This window comes from Falco biarmicus, chromosome Z (assembly GCF_023638135.1).
Source record: "Falco biarmicus isolate bFalBia1 chromosome Z, bFalBia1.pri, whole genome shotgun sequence".
Taxonomy (NCBI): domain Eukaryota; kingdom Metazoa; phylum Chordata; class Aves; order Falconiformes; family Falconidae; genus Falco; species Falco biarmicus.
Window position 1 is genome coordinate 12445751 of NC_079311.1, and position 18094 is coordinate 12463844.

At 38.8% G+C, this 18094-nt stretch overlaps 1 protein-coding gene across 1 annotated transcript in view; it reads right to left on the reverse strand.

Annotated features, from left to right (window-relative positions):
• Positions 1-18094, reverse strand: part of SVEP1 (sushi, von Willebrand factor type A, EGF and pentraxin domain containing 1) — a 128742-nt gene that overhangs the window by 97405 nt on the left and 13243 nt on the right. Inside the window, exons 2-3 of the mRNA XM_056325171.1 lie at positions 14919-15174; positions 13576-13752 (exon numbers count right to left, since the gene is read on the reverse strand). Coding sequence (XP_056181146.1) covers positions 13576-13752; positions 14919-15174 — 433 coding nt within the window. The remainder of the gene's footprint in view (positions 1-13575; positions 13753-14918; positions 15175-18094) is intronic.

The following is an 18094-nucleotide window of genomic DNA, read 5'->3' on the forward strand; positions in this document are numbered from 1 at the left end:
GGTAAAAAGATTAAAGGCAAAAAATACTACGTTGCAGTACCACAACCTTACACAAAGCCTTACTCCTCTGTCTAACAAAGCTTCCTTCCGTCAAGAACCTCCATTAAAACATTTCTGAACAACATGTTTGCATCCCACACTGAAGAGCACTGACCTGGTCTTCATTGCTTAGCCTCTCTGCAAATAACCTTCTGCAATGCAGGAGTTCTCTCATAAAGTAGGTATCCCTGGCTTGTGAGTCATGTGTTCATAAGGCCTCTTCTTGCTATCAGTACTGACCAAACATTTGCTAAAGTAGCAACCTGTAACATCTGAAGGCTTTAGTGAAGTTCAGTTGTTTAAACTAGAACGAAATAGTCTGCTGCTGCTGCCAGAAAGGGAGCAGAGAAACAGCAGAGTGAGATTCTTTCAAGAACTCCCAAGGTACAACAAAGTGAAACTGTGCTTTGTGTCCCACTTCTGTATCCTCTTTGCAGCTTCAAAGGTATTTTTACACCCTGGAGAAGCAGAATCACCTGTTCTTTTTCTAAAGGGCAGTGAGAGATCCTTTGTATGTTTCAGGAGGAAAAAGGTCTGCCACACTTCTGGTCCTACTGTTTCTAAATGCATGCCTTTTTTCTGATCTCCTCTGCCATAAACAAGGCCATCTACACCTGCAGAGATGGAGAATAAGGAAGAGAAACATTCTTAACTGCAACCTGAAGCAAAAAAAAAAAAAAAAAAAAAATGAAGAAAAGGCAAGCAGCAGTAACAATTAAATCACTGTGTAATGGACCTAGGACTTATGATTATTAAACCACTGATTTTTAACTAGAAATTCTATTCCTAAACAGCGCTTGATTCCAATTAGTTAGGTTCACAGATAATTAACGCTGTCTAAAAATACCCCAGTTTCTCCTGAGCTGGAGCCAAATTCTTGGCTAATTTCTTGCACTTTTGCAGACTGTGAAACAGTGAGGGATGCAAGCAACAGATGACAAACTATCTCTCTGATGTAGGAATGTATGAGGCACTGCACTTTCTATTTCAACACAGGAGGCCTCCCAAAAATGACCTTAAAAGCAGTGAAAATAAATTAAACCAGCATCACTGGGAGTGAAATTTAAGGCATTACAGGCAATTTTGTGAAGCATCACATTCACAGACTTTGAACTTGTTAGCTTTCATCCTTGTCTGTGCTTCAGCCTTGAGGCAAAAACCAGACAAGTAACAGCTGTAATTATTACCTGCATCTTGAGGGATAGGTAGTTAAAAAGGAGTGAGGCAACCAAAGTACAATAAGGGGCTTCCCTTATGTTCTCAGGGTACAATTTGCCATCTTGCCTGTGACATAGTGGGAAGTGCTCAGGCAGCTGCTGAAGAACTGCTGGTGATGGTGAAAAGCTATTAGGACAGTGAAGACAGCAGAATCCTGGAGGCTGGCAGAACGTAACATCTCATTTGTCAAATGGAACTGAGGGCCATGCAAACTGTGCTCCTGGGGCCATAGCACAGCTTAGTACTGCTTCTAGGCCAAACTGGCACCTAGGCTAGGACAACCATTATCATGGATAAGTACTGAAAAGGAGCGTCAGTGCTAAGTGGTGGAAAAAATAGGAATGTAGGTAACCCTCAGCTACTGCTACATTGAAGAGACACTGGCAGATGGTGCCTCAGTGTCCGAGTCTGATATACTCCTCATTTTTTGTAATCACATTACTTCTGTTCTCATGAGTTGGGACTGTGGACACAAGGTGGGCTACTGGTCCACCTAAAAAAGCCATATATAACTTTGCTACTCCCACTGCTGAAATCAAGTCACTAGTGAAGACCAGCTGCCATTGCCTTTGTGTACTCCTATGCCATGACCTAACCACCACCCTGCACTGCCACTGGGACAGTTTTTTGAAGTGTTTTTGGCTAACCAGGAAGAATATGGGTACTCAGAGAAGTGCCATGTTTTAAAAATGGTGTTGTATTTTGTAAGGCATTATATTTTGAATTTCCACTCAGAAATAAAAGAGCAATATTTACATACGTGTTTTACTCCTCTACAATTCACTATGACATAAAAATTGAAGTGAAGGAATTTGCAAATGACAGCATGTTTTGATCCTCACTATGCCGAGGCAGAGACATAAACTCTCAAAAGAGGGAACCTATGTATTTGCACCTCAGGTGATATTTCTTTGCTAAGCTGACAGGTCTAAAGGACCAGAGTATATTTAGGTGTACAAAGTAATGCTTCTGTGAGACAGATAGTAATGGAAGTCCAAAAGAAACTACATGTAGCTCTTCTGGTGTATAATCACAAGGTTTGGCAAGCATTCCTTATGTTCTGTGTTGATACCAAGACTCCTCAGAATAAGGCTACTAAGCCCTCCATTCTCCTTTTTGCACTTCGAAACACCTAGTCCTGTGAACTCAATTACTTGAAAGAGCATCTTCTGCAGCACTTCATATTCCTGCATGCAACCCTTTCTCCCATACCGTCTGTCTTGAGACCTACGGCACCTCTGTGCCACAGATATAAAAAAGATACATAAGATTTAAATTAGTTAGCTGCTGTATTTAAAGGTACTAGAGTACCGCTACACTGGCCTGGACTCCCCAGAGTACACACACCGTCGCTACTGTTAAGACCCACTGGGCTTGTCTCCTACGATGCTAAAGTTATTGCAGCAGGCTTTAGCAGACTGCTGCTCCCAGACCTACTAGGCTTTGTGGGATGCTCTGTGGGCAGCAGATGGGCAAAGTGTGAAACAAGGCACAGGAAGAAAAAAAACGGGTCAACATTTTCCTCCAAAGCTCCAGGTGTTTTTACAGACATTAAACTCAGAATATAAATATATGCCTTTAAATTAATGTGACTTAAAGAGTATTCCCAGCCTGTGTAGATGTAGGTGTTTCTGCATTTCACCAGAACACTGGCATTTCCTGTCTCTATCTCTTAGCCGTTTTTAATACCACCTATGTGTATTTCCAGATAAAAGAGTTTTTCTAGGGGAACACAGTCAGAATACAGCAAGCACTTTTCTGTCATAAAATCACAAAAACTGGAGCTGAAGAGAAGCCTGAGAATAGTAATAGGAATGTTATACTCTAGACTATTCCATGAAGCCCCAGCCAACAAAACAGGCTGGAATTAATAGCAATGATCTGAGAAAAAAACCATGCAGCATTAGCAGCCCCAATGTAGGAAAGTTCTTGTACTTTATCTTCTGGCATTCTTTTTTGAGAAACAAACTACACACCAGAAGAAGATGGAAACTTTGCATGGGTATTTACTATGGCATTTACAAGGGAACACCCTTTGCTTGAACTTTTGGGGCCAAAAATCTGCTTATTTTTTTATCTATCCTCAGAATGTCTCTTTTGCTCTCATGGAGAAAAACCCAGCAGATTTGCCTCATGGCCAAGAGAAGGAGCCAGATTTTAGGTTGTCACAATAGGGTGCAACTCTGCATAAAATCAATACAGCTGCACACACCTACACAGATGGAGATTTTGCCATTCCGCTATGCTTTTCAACAACGAAAAACTGCAACTTAGTGCTTAATTGTATTGGGTTTTGTTTCAGATCTGTCAGGTCCAAACTAAACAACATGATTATAACTAGACCAATTGATTATATTACACACACTTCTGTAAAATCAATGTTTCTCAACTCCACCCCCACCCCAATGTTACCCCACCTACCCCCCCCCCCCAAAAAAAAAAAAGGTCCATTCATTCTTCCCATTCTTGTGGAGGAAAACAATTTATACTTAATAGATTTCAGACAGGGAGAAAAATTCAACTCCTCAAACTACCTTCAGATGTCAGCCCTACTAAAACATCTGCACTGGAAGTGTGAGTTGCTGGTCTGGCTTTGTTTTGCATGGTAACAAATTAAACCCTAGGGTTTTGGCCTGAAGACGTTCCCATTTCTGTGCAAAGTCCTGATTTCTGTTTTCATCAAAACACCAACAAGAACCAGAAGAAACCAATTTCCTGTTTGATGAAACTGATCTGTGTTGCTGCTCTCTCATTCTCAAGGAACCTGGTCACACTCCACCAGGCAGTCAGCACTGTTTCTGGGTGAGAAGGCTGGAACATCTGCAGTAGATTTTAGAGTGACAGAAGAAAATGAGGCTGATTAGAAGACAGCAGACCAAACTGCTCCTGTCCATTCTGGCTGTTGAATATCTGGCAGATAGATTGAGCTTATCATAAAATGTCTGCAATCTATTTGCCCTAATTCTTCTCCAAGCTGAGTAGGCTTTTGCCATCTTTTCATCACGGTGTTTTTTCCAGCATACTCTACTGGCTGCCTGCTGCCTTTGCTGGACTGGTACCAGCATCTGAAGTACTTCTGGACCCTTGAGAATGGAGAAACATAGAATCTGCACAGTGGGAGAAGTGAGGAGCATAGCTGCAGATGACAAAGAGAAGGCTTCTTCCCGGGGAACTGACTGTGAAATGATCTGTGGAACCTGCCAATCTTCCATACAGAGCACAGGGCAGCTGGACAGGAGTGAATAGGAGAGGCAACAGAAAAGCCATCATACCCCTTCTTGCTACTGTCTTTACTGTTTTATAATGGTGGCAGCCAAATAGAAGGTAGTAGAAGCAACATCTATATTGCCTTTTGGGTAAATATCCCTTGAAAGACCTTCTTTAGGTCAAAATCTCCAAAGACTTATTTAGCTGTGGGTTATGACCTGATAAGCACCTTTGTTCTACATGTAGAACATATAGAAGGTGTAGAAGCACCTTTGCTTCTACATTTTTCTTCTCCCCCTCAGCAAACCCACGGCAATTAACAAATGACCATTTCTGAACATTTGCTAAATTATGCAAGCTGCATTTCATACAAAGTATTTGCTTCCTATTGGAAGAGAAATAGACAATTTTACTTATAATGCTGAAAGGAATAGTACTCATTCTTACAGAGAACACACTCTGCAATAATCACTGGCCTGGGTTGAGTAACTATCACAGCACACATCAAGGCAAAGATTTTAAAATAAAATAAAATTAAAAAAAATCCTACATTCCACATTCAATTGGAAACTGATCCTGGGAGCTAAGACTCAAATTTGTTTGACCAAATGACAAACACACCATGTGCAATCCATCAAACTCCAAATGCAGGGACACAGTGACTGCACGAGTCTGTCACCTTAAGAGTGCTGTGCTCCATTCTGGTTAAATGGATCAGCTTTGACAAGACTTTGTGAGCAACTTAAAGAAGCTAGGAATCCTGATACCTATTCACAACCTCAGAGGCACAGGCACTAAGGTTATTAAACCTTTAGAGTTAATTGTAGTGCAAATTACATCCTGGGAATGACTTAAGTACTTAAAGGTGATGCTCTGGAGCCTTGAAGAGCCACTAGGAACCAAACAGTTAATTAAAACAAGCTCTAAGTCTCTTAACCTCTCTCCTCATTTCAGTAATTAACACCCTTTGCTGTATACTGCCATCTTATTTTATCCGTGATGCACTCTTTCAAGTACTTTTGGTTTTCCTTTTCCAGGACAAAAGCTACTTAGAAGTTCACAGAATGCTAAAATGTCTGCTTTTAATTTGCAAAACTGGCACAAGTTCAGGAATAATATGTGTGCATGTGTGCCTGTGAAAACATCCTGGCTATGTGTTCCTGAAAAGGTATTGAAGGCAAGATGACACCATGTAATCCATAGGGGTGACCAAAGAATGTTGCAGTAAAAACCTTTTAATTAAGGGATTCCATGGACATACAATTATTTCAGTAAGTGCCTGGTATGATGCAAGTCCTAATCTTGAAAATGATTTCCAAATCTGCAAGACCAGACAAAGGCTTATTAAAGGATTGCACAGCTGGAAAAGGAAAGATGTTTTCAAACCATGTAAAATCTCAAGGTAAGGTAAGACAGCCTGCTTTTTATCTTGTCTAGAGACTCAAGGCAAAGCCAGGCTTAACGGTAGAGGTTTTACAGTCATTTAACTAACGGCTAAACCTAGCTGGTGCTGTATTTACACTTGGAGCCTTTTTCATTGTGATGGCCACCTGCAATGGCTGCACTGTGGCCAAAGGAAAGCTTAGGCGCTCAAGGGGAAGCCTAAGTCTGTGCCTAAGGCACACAAAGCTAGAGACTATTCCTATGTCATGTCTATTTCTATTCAGAGCACAGTTTCTGCTCCTCTCAAGCCCTCCACATGGTTGATTTTTCTCCTTGAATTGCACCTATGAACTTGCCAGATACTTTATATATGTATTTTTATATATATATATATATATATATATATAAAGTATATATATATACTTGCCAGAAGCATTATTTTCATCCTGAGGTGACCAGGACAAGTCACTTCCAAGATAAGGAAAAAAGGGTAACTTGTGCATCACTTTCCAACTTTTCATCAAATTTATTTCAGAAATAGCTCTGTACTGAATACAAAAGAAAGCACAGAGACTTATTTTCTAAAGCCTCAGATGACATCTAGTTGCAAAGGACAAGATGTTTTTCAATACTGTATACAGATGTAAAATTACACCTCTCCTTTTCTGGTCTGCACATGTCAAAATTGAATCTGGGTTTTAATCTCTAACCTATAACTTTGTTTTGAAAGGATTTCCTCAGAAACGGTGCCTGTATACACAGGTTTTCAGGGTTTTCTTTCTTCATGACAGTTCAGTTTTAAATGCAAAGGAAACAAGCTATATCATGCAGAGTTAGAAAAATCATATATCAGTGAAATAATAATTATCCATATTACTTATCATGTTACTTAAAATATTTATTTTTGCAACAGAAGATATGTATAAGTTGACACATCAAGCCTGAAGAAGACAGAAAAATGAGTCACTCCTTTCCAAGGACTTGATCCAAAACTCATTAACAGTATTATAAGAGGAAGCACTCATTTACTTCAACAGGCTTATCAAAAACATGGATACGGTTAAAAAACACCAGTAGCTGGACATGTCATTTGTTAAGGTGAAAAAACTTGTACCAAACTGATGAAGAAAAGCTCTTTTTCTACAATTTTGCAAGCAATGCCATTGGTTAGATTTTAAAACTTCAACATTTCTATGATGGTTTGGAAAGCTCCCTGCCTCACTCTAGAGATTATTAAAGAGTTTTTCTGATGGACTGTATCTGGATTAAAATTCCATTTTGGAAATGATGAGCTTCACAATCTTAAACAAAACAACAATACTCCACCAAAATGAAGGAAAAACCCCAAGCAAGTCTCATGATTTGCTCCACCTGAGTTGTGAATACTTAGATCCCTAAAGAAAGATAAATAAAATCCCAACCTCATCAGGTTTTTTCCTACTTATATTTATAAAACATATACTTGAAAAAATATTTTGCTACTGTTTCACTTCACAGGCTTCACATGGGGAAAGCAGATCATTGAGGTTTTCACAGTGCAGTAAGAAACACTTCAGTACCTGACAAAATCTATCGCTTCATACACACTGTGTCTCAGGAACCTTTTCAGTATCACTCTGTGGGTATAAAGTCATAAGGCTTCAAGGAACAAAAGAAGCTTCCACTGCCAGAAATGTCCCATCTTCATCAAGCAGGTTGTACAGGTGGGAAACAAAATACTTTGGTGCCAGAAGCCACTTAAAATGCAAACAAAACTACCGTAGTATCAGGCAAGCTAACGTAAACCTCAGAGTCAGTCATTCCTACCAAAAAACCCCTCCTGACATGAAGAATTTATGGACATCATACTTTTAAATTACCAAAACAAAGAATTTCTCTCCTCTTTGTGTGCTCCTCTTTGAAAAATCTTGCAGCACCCAAATCCATTTTTCACTCAGCCTTTTCTTTGCTTCCTATAGCAACAAGTAGGAGAATCTCTACCTGGATGTTCAAAAGCAAAACAGGAAATACTGGGCTTCAAGGAAGAAATCTTTGAGAAAGCAGATTTCAATGTAAAAATGTCTGGAGGAGTATGTCTGCATGCTTCCAGACTCACTTATTTTCCACACAAAATAGCTGTAAAAGCCATTTCCTTTAGTCTTTGTGCAAACAACAATTATGAATATTCTTGCATAATTTTTTGGAGTCTTAAAAAGTTTTTTTTAAGGATAATTAACCTAATAAATCTCCACAGCTTTTTCTATAGCACTTGCCTCCTATATCTACCTTCCTCATCTACTTGTCTTCCAGTATCCTCAGTGGAAAACCAGATCAGTTTACATTTCTCCTGTACTTACCCCTCTTGATGTTATGATAACCTCACTAGAAAAACACACTTATTTATATTTCTTCTGTATTTAACCATCACGATGTTATGCTCAAATTGCTGCCCATAATGAGTCAAACAAGATTTATAAGAAAAAGAAAAATTATACAGAATGCCAGTAAGGAATGTTTTTGCCAGTATTAATTAAACATCCATTCACTGTTGCTTAGTCATGGGTATTTTGCATCCTTCCTTCTGGTTTTGATCCCTGCTTTCTTGTTTTCTCTTATTCTTACATGACAGCCAGTCATGATTAACACAATATATTCACAATAGAACCTGTGCGTATTATCACAAACAAAAAGCCACTGAAGAGAGGCTGTAACAGAGGAAGGCTCCACTTGGGAGAAGCACTTTTAAAATTAATTAAAAATAAAACAGTAACATATACAAAGGTATCCCATCCTCCAAACGGGTTACAGAAAGCGTTCATTATTAGAGAGCTGTTAAGCAAAAGGGGAGAATTATGGACTGCCAGGTGTTGTATACAGAGCAAAGACTCTCCAGTCAAGCTTTTCTGTCTCTACAGTAGGTGAGTCCAACACCAAGTCTCTCCAAACTGCTCAGGTTTTATAGGCATTAATGCTTCCTTACGTGTGTACATCCCAGCTTCCTTGTCCAGCTGTAATCAAAGTTATTTTAATTGCTTAAAAATCTTATTTACTTTCTTCTTTTGGTTATCAAGATCTGCAGGTTGATGTGGCACAAAACACATTAGCAACCATTTGACATTTTCCTCAAGGAGATGCTCCTTTGATTTAGCCAGTTTTTAATGGCTGTGTGTCTCAGGAGAAGCCTTCTTTTTGTGAGAGCTAGGCAAAAACTGAAAAGTATTTTTTAAAATTTAGAAATTAAAAACAAATGAGAGAAGACAAACTAAAACAAACTCCTGTCCTGTTTTAAGATGCAGATTCAATAGAAGAAAACATGAAATGGCACTGCCTTGTGAGACAGCAAGACTAAGTTCTACTGCTTGAAAATGTGCGGTTCTGTGAACCAATTCAAACCTTCACATTCAACAGGCAAATTTAGCCTAAGATTTTACCATAGCTGGAGAAACTTTATACACCATCTTTTTCACACTCCCTTTCTTGCTCTTTTTTCCCCTCCCTGTCTATCAACTACTAGTGGAATCTCAGAGTGTTCCTGGTGGTTCTCCTTCAGATCCATGACAGGCACCTGCTGAAGAGCATAGTGTATGTTATGGTATGTGTTCTTAATCCTGGATGCCTTGGGGCTTGGAGAGATCTTGTAAACTTATGAAGAATTTCCACATATACTATGACAAGTTCAGGATGGTTAGCAAAGCTTCATTAAGCTAGTAATTCCTATAGGGTAGCTAAAGAAACACCTCCTGAAACAGAGTGTTGAGAAAGGGTGACCCAGACTCAGAGGGGGTAGAACCTCCTATGAAAAGGGAGGAAGGATACAGCATGGCAGAACAGATGTTTAGCTTTCTTTAATTAGGCCACTAGAATCACCCCTAGAATTAAAGTGCTTCCTGTCTGACTAAGAAAAGAACTTGCAGCAGTATCTTAAATAAAAAACTATATACTCTTTTTCTAACTAGAAAGCTATCCAACTCATGAACATCAGGTTTTGTTTTGCATTCTCCATAGGAACAATCCTGAAAATTTCATGGAATAAAATGCTCAGCTGAAAATTGGGTCCAAAATCCAACAAACCACAAAATGCAAATCTCCCCTGCCTTGCTGGATCTAAATTTCCTCAGAGTTTAAAGTCTTTTCAGTGAATGTGTTCTGAATTAAAATTCGTAAAAGTTTTCATGTTATTTCAGTTTTCATTGGAAAGGTTCTTTGTGTGCTGTTTTGTAGACAAAACTGTTGCCCTAGTGGCTGTGCAGATGATAACTGGTATGCTGCATGCTCCTAAATCAAAGCTTAGGCAACCTATTGAATACTCAAATATATGGTGAAATTCTACACTTGAGTAATTATGCCCAGGTAGAGGAACAAAAATAAATAATAGAAGGAATAACTAAAATAGACTACAAGCATTTAATGTATTAGTTCTGCCCCACCAACTGCACATCATCTTCAAAAAATGGGGTCCACATGTTAGATAAAAGAAAGTGATTGTAAAGTTGTTAACTGTAGAAGAAGTGGTTGTAAGACAACAGTTTTCTGAACTCCCCAGTAACTGTTGTTCTGCTTAGGATGTAACTGATGAGAAACACAATGTGCATCCTTTAGTTGCATCATCATGAATCTAAAAGGCCATCCAAAAGCCAAGAGCCCACTTAAAAAAGAACTTTCTCTGGAATCTTGCTGAAAAAAAATTGTGAAAGGGCTGTGTTAAAGACATATTCCTTAACTTCCTAAGACAGGGAAGAAGATATAAACGGAGATCTGGACATTTGTTTTACTTTACCATGGAACAAGCAGTTGATTTGAGCAGCCCACCTTTTTATTGGTGGAATGGAATACAAAGTCTTAGTGGAAATCACAGACTTATTTTTACTTGGTTGTCTCTAATTTGACAGTCAACATTTGTAATCAAGGAAAGGAAGGAGTCAAAAAAAGTGGTTTTGAAGAGGAGGTGTTCATGTACTCTACAGTACTTGGGACCAGTTTTGACACTGCCTCTGTTCTTCCTCTTCCTCCCTTCCTTTGTCACATTGTCACAGCTGTTTCTTGCTGCATGAGGCTCCTAGCATGGGCCAAGAAGTTTTTGTATGGTTTGCTTTTTTAAAGTAGAGAACAGTCAGTCTGTTCTTCTTTCTGTGGCACATCAACAACAATATTAGAAAAAACAGGAGGGGGACACTGAAGACCATTTCTGCTTTTTGGATCACTAAACAAAGTATGTGACTCCTGTTTATTTTATGGAGGCTTTCTAGACAATGTTTTCAAGTAATCAGGAAACTAAAAAACTGTTTAAGATTTTTACATAGTTACCCTGATGCCTCACATCCAAAACCACAAACAGTAAGGTGGTATACACAAGAGCATACAGAAAATAACTAAAATAGCAAAAACAACAGATACACTGCAGAAGAACATTCTCCTGTCCTAATGAAAACTCCTTAAAAAAAGCCGTACTATATTAGGTAAACATAGTAAACCACAGTTTAATCAATCAAAAGCTAAAAGCAGTCCAATTAAAATGTAAGTCCTGTCACTGTTAACTTGCCAAAAGTCATCCTGCACATTATATAGTGAAGATAAGTTAAGATGCATTCTTAAGATTCCTCATGCTTTACAAATCCACAGATATGCTCAGCTGAGAAATGTTTAAAAAAAAGGTTGGAATGCTTTTCAGAATAAAATAATTCAAAATATGCTGTTTATCGTTTAAGGAACACCTTTTGTTTCTGCCTGTCTTAAAGGAGAATACAACAGCTGAGCAAAGCAGACACATTTTAAAGAATGGGCTGGAGTTATTCAGGTTGTATTTTCCCTAAAATATATGTATGCATCTTCAATTATCTTCAAATATACAACAGATGGCTGCAATCATCAGCTTATTTGCTGTGTATCTAGCACCAACCCCTTTTACAAAATTAGTTTAGAAGCACCTGTCAAAATGAAACTTTCCTCTGCAGCTGCAGAGTACCCACTTAAAGAAATCAGACTTTTATCATTTTTGATGGCACTGAAAAGGTATGCTCACCCCATCAAAACATCCTTTCATGTAGAAAGGGTAACTCTAAAATGATAGGCCCACTATCTTTAGGAATAGCTCGGAACAATATTTAATGATACAAACTACTGACAAAGGCAGAAGTGCTGCATTTATTTTGTTCAATAGGCTACTAGAGGACTCAAGGTGGAGGAAATTACTTGAAATACAAAAGAAAAAGTTATGATGAAAATTTTATTTTGTCTGAAACAATTACAACTGAAAATAAGCAAAATGGAACAGTCTATCTTCATTTAGACTTAATTAAGCACACAAGGAAGCTGCACCCACTTACATAGAACAGAAATCTGATCCAATGTGTCAGTGCTGAGATTGACTCTCCTTTCCTTTACTCATGTTGCACTCAAAACCCAACGAATTCCTGCTTACCTACTTCTCTTAATACAGAACAATAGAAAGATACTCCAAGGGCACAACGTGAATTACAAGTTGTGAATTGGTAGGGAGTATAATGGTCAACTTCCCAACACAAACACTGGGGTATCTCAGACCTTTCTTGCCCTGGTGACAGACAACACCTTTACCCTGTCATGTGCTTATGTAAAGTCTGGATCCCTCAGTGTATCCTTATAATCCTCCTTGTGCAGGAATACAGCCATCACAATCTCCATCACACCTTCCCCTGGAGGAATTCTTCAGCTTCTTAGCCATAAACCTGCCTGTGTCTATTCTCTGAACAGAACTATCAACTCTTTACAAGTTACATCAAGAGACTCCCTACATGTAATGAAAATCACATTTAAAAAAGCAGCATGGTCCTCATAAACAGCTGTACAACCATAATCCATATATCCAGCACACTGGGTTCACATCTCATGGGGAAACATCCCATGAGAACTGTGATATGCATAATGTAAGTGATAACATGCAAATACAAACAAGATTAATATAAATACTGTATTTTGTTTTTAGTTGATAAATACTTGATTATAAATACTCCTTTTGTCCAGCTTACAAAGCAAATGTAACAGAGTTCAGATATGCTCTAGCAATTTTGAAACTTTTGTCCTAGAAAAATCAATGGAGTTGGATAAAACCTGCATACCTTCTCTGACAATAAAGAACTGTATATTGTTGTTATTTCAACTGTAGATTTTGAAAGCACACTAGTAAAAAAACGTCCAAAAAGCAGTAACAACAACAACAATCTTAGCAAAATGTGACAAGTTTCTGTTTAGTGATCCAAATGTGTTCTTTCTCTTTAGCAACAGAAAGTCAACAAAAGAGAATTAAAGAACATTTAATTGACTGTAAGGTTCACCAAGGATTTATCCTGCAGAGACCTGTGTAACACAGCCCCTCTCCAAACAAGAAAGTTTATGGAAGTTCAACTAGCGATCAACAAAACCAATGAAGGAAAATTTACTAAAAACAGAAGTCATTACCTCATACTTGGTAAACTCTAATCACAAATTACTTGTGAGCTGTGTTTTAGGGAAGTTTTACTGTGTCAGAACATTTGCCCTATTCTTACTTCTTTTCTGTGCATCAGTTTGGGCCATACCTTGGAGACAAGGTATGACGTGAGTTTGACTGCTAGAGCTATTCTATGTCTTCAGCTAGAGAGTTTTCAACAGCTTCAAATGCATTATGATCCAGGTTCATAGCCATAAACCCAAACAGAACTTTTCACTCTCAGATAGATCAACCGTGTATTCAGGACACCAAGAGAAAGCAGAGCACTGAGATGTGCGACTCACCTGTACATTCATGCTGTAGTCCTTTCCCATAGTATCCTTTTTCACAGATGCACTCAAACTGGCCAGTGTGAGTGCCACATTTACAGCTTGCCATGATGTCGCAGCAGTTTTCGTTTGCCTCACAGAGATAGGAACAATGAGATATATCTTCTTGGATATAGCTGCCAGAGGGCAGATCTGAAATAGTATCAATTTATTAACAAAAAATCCAAACAAATTTCCCCCCACAGTCTCATACTATGTGACTAGTGAAATGTTTCTTAAAAAACGTACATCACAGTTCTAAGCAGTTGTAATGGCAGCATGAAGCAGAGCCTTGCCACACTTGTAGTGTGACAAAAACCACACTGGTGTTCTTATTCTGGAAAAAAGGTCACCGAAATCCATGGTGCAAAGATCCTCAGATTTTCTCACTCAGCTTCATTTGAGTCTAACACCGCCAGAATGCAGTCTCACTCCCAACAGATGCTGCTGAGACAGCTTTGGTGGATGCCATCTTTGGCATCAGGAGCGCATTTGGTCATGGCATGTGTAACCAGTTCATTATATTTAAAAAAAAAATCTTTCCTTTGGCACATTCACATAGACCAATTAAACCTTACTGGAAACAAACAGAATGTCAGCAAACCACACCATTTATGTAAAAGTAAGCTTTTTAAAATTAAATATAGCAAATAAATACTAATGGCTAGTCTGATGCACTGGCTTACAAATGAAAGTCTAGTCATGTGTCCTCACTTGCTAGTCTAAAATTACTCTATTTTTCAGGAAGAATTTTTTTTTTTTTTTTTTTTAGTATATGGTAGATTTAAAAAAGGATAAAACAACAGTCCAAACTCTTCCCACTCCTTGCTCTTTCCAGTTTTACTGAAGGTATTATGTTATAAACATAAATTGTATTTACCCTTATATACAAAGATCTAGATCAGTTCTGAACAGGCTGGCTTTTGTTGCTGTGTAAAATACCAACACGTATTAAGGCTAGTCCTAAGGTATGTACTATACACCTCTTCTGGACAACCATATATCTGACTACAAGGTTCATCCATTCAAGCAGAGTTACACTAGGCCAAGCCCATGATCTTGTTCTTTGTGGACAAAATGGAAAGAATGTATATCAGGATGAGAATTTGGCTCCCATTTTGTTGATAAGTTAGTCAAACAAACAGTTTATCCTTTTACCTGAAGGGTGAACACTTCTGCTAGAAAGTAAGATGAAAAATAAAAGAAATATGAAAGAAGGAATCAACACTACATGAAATGTAATTAGAAGCCAGTACTGGAGATGTTTCTGTGCAGACCTCTCTGCTCTCTGTAGACTTCTAAGGTTAGTACATTAATACCTTCATGAAGAGCCCTGCGTGCCAGAGCTTCAAACTCAGTAAAACTGTGAAGAAGGTAACAGTGATCTTCTTTTGGATGGGACGCCATGTCATTCAGTTCTCGGATATTCCCCTGCCATATCCCGAAGGTGAAGATCTCCACTCCAAATTCACGCAAGGATGCTGCAATGGGTCTTGGGTCTCCCCCATTGGAATATCCATCAGTAATGAGAAATATCACCTTTGTGGCATTTCCACGGGCATGCCGTAATATTTGCTGGAAGAGAAAATGAAATTGTACACCTCAGCAAAGGGTAGCAGTCGTTGATCTGTACACTACTTCCTCCATGACGTGGCTCCTTTTCCTTGAATTATGCAGCTAGACTAAGTCCTTGCAAGACCACCCACTGTAATGAAGATCAACCACCTGCAAGCAGAGCCTCTGGTTAGACACGGCCAACCACTGAGTCGCACCTCAGACGGTCAGTCTGCACAATCACAGAAATCATGACAGGATCTGAAATGAGACACTTGCACACGGACTGATAAAGTCACCCATGCCTCAGACAGCAATGATCCTCATCAGTGCTTTAGCAACTTCATTCAGACTGCAGTTTGAACAGGTAATACAAACATTGAAAATCTAGTGCAAGATCTGTGGGACCAAAGTTCAGATGCTGCCAACTGTCTCAGTGCCATGGGAGTGATATGGAAACCTATCAGCTCCCAGTTCGGTCCATGTTGCTTTTCCATTCAAGCACATGAATGACATTCAGTTCCAAACTTGCTTGACCATTCAGGTAGGTGAAAAACTTAGCAAATCTCACCAAGAATATGCGCTACAAATGTACCTACAAATGGTGGCACACCTGCTCTCATTATCATGTCTTTCAGTATGTCATTTATGGACAAATCCTATATGGCTTCTAAGGGTCAACTAAGAACAAGAAGTATTTTATTAAGGATTATTTTACTCAAAAAATTCCACAGATCTATTGGAAAAATTGTAGGGACTGACAGATCAATGAAATGTGAAGAATCATTCAAACCCACAAATAGCTATGTTGAAAACAGCTCTCACACACAGTGTCAACTTTTATGAGGAATCCATGAGCAGTTAAAGCTTTCAGTGTGGTTATCTGACCACAAGCCCACAACTTTTGTAGTTACACATGTTCCTTCCCACCTTCCCTCTTAACATTTCCTTTCTAAAAGGTGAAATATACTGAACCTCTGGAAAACAAAACTGTGGCTGTGTCATTTTCTTCCCATGTAAGGCAAATGGAAAAAAGTGTTTTTACCCAGTAAGACCACAAGAAACGTAGTAGTGTATGCACAGACAGAGAACATGCCACAGAGCACGTACATACATCTGTATGGGTATGAAGGAAAAGCTGGTGAGATGGAAGAGGTTCTGTCAGGAACATTAGTCTTTAAAAAAAAAGCATCTCACATACCTGATGGGTAATGCAAAAATATAGCTGTGCCCGATGAGGAGTCATAAGCCTCACTATGAAGGAAAGTTGAACAGGTTTTAGAAACAGATGAGAACATGCAATCAGTTAGAAACAAGTTCCTACGAATTGCCAGGATAGTAAATTATAAATAAAACCCCAAAACTTTGGGTATATATCCTATTAAACAAGCTTCAAAAGAGTGACCATGCGCAGGGTGACTTGCTTCCCTAAACGCACCCTCAGCATGCCTCCTACAGTTAGCTACTGAATCTTTGCTGCCAGCGCAACTGCACTTGGAAGCTGGAACCTGGAAAAATAAGAAGTCCTCAAACCGGTAATTTTTTGCATGGAGAACAAAACCCAAAATGTGACAACAATCATTAGTTTCCTATAGTACCATGCATTCAAGGATTGATTGTCAGATCAGAGACAACAGTTAGGAGGTTTAACCAGGTGGTACAAGAATTATTTACTTTAAAAAGAGAAAAAGAGAGAGGGAAAAATATAAATATCTATAGTGAATAACAAGAAATAATTTGAAAAACAGAGGATATTAGTTAAATCCATACAAACAGTTAACAACACATGGCTGTGCGTGAAGGAATAGACACCATAGATATGTGGTGGGGCACAAGACAAGCTCAAGGAGAACCAAATGGTTAATGACACTAAACAAAAATTACTGGAACTATGTATGAACTGTCATAATTAGCATACTAAAAGATTCACTCTAGAGCAAAGAAAGCTCCCTACTAACAAAGCCCCCTCCCCACAGAACAAGCCAGTGAGAAAAAAGAATGCTGTACCTTTAAATGGAGATGAGGCCGGTAAGAGACAATGACAATTAACTATGACTAAACGTAATTATAAACAATTGTTCAGAGTGCATTAAATGTTCTACTGTATGCTAAGAGGTGTGCTAGCTTTGTGGACCTACCACATAGCACCCACCTCTGCACAGACATGCAACAAACAAGTGTATTGATTCTTGTGTGTGACTTGGATCTTGCACACAGGTGAAGAACCCAGATTTGGGATAACAGAGGTAATCAGTTGAAGAAAGAGAAAAAAGTGACTAAAAGAACACTTAGTTTTCTTTATTGCGCACAAACTGCTTGCTCCTAAGAGCAAAATCCTTACGGTGGTGACCACTTTTCTGCTGGTGAAACATTCTTGTTTTTCTTGCAAGTCTGAGGTAACAAATATGATCTAACTTATTCTAATTCACTTTATGTTTTGACCCACTAAATTATAAGGCACACTTCCTATTTATTGCTAGTCTCCTCCCCAAAAGCGTTTGGATTATGGTTATTTTAACCCCAGCACGCCATTCCCCATTTGTCCCTGTTGAATTGTGCTTTTCTCCCTTACAGCATTTTTCCAAGATCACTGTAGCTTGTCTGTCCTGACCACAAGAAGTGCCCCATAGTCCTTTCCATCCTGCTGCCATTTACAGATTTAAGGGTCATTCCTTCTAATACTTCATACAAAACATTTGTGACAACACTCAGTAGTGCGTGAGTGAAGATAACCCCCACAGATTCCTGCCCATTTCATTCTTGCAGTTCGACAGTGCACTAGAGCTAACTACTCCCCGGGTATGTTCATAACTAGCCAACAGGCAAAGCACCTGCAAAAGTGTGATGTTAACGTGCTGTGGACTAGAAACCACCCTATGGAGTTAGCGCACTCATGATTGGCCACAGTCTGTCCGAGCGTGAGTAAATAGGGATGGTCCTA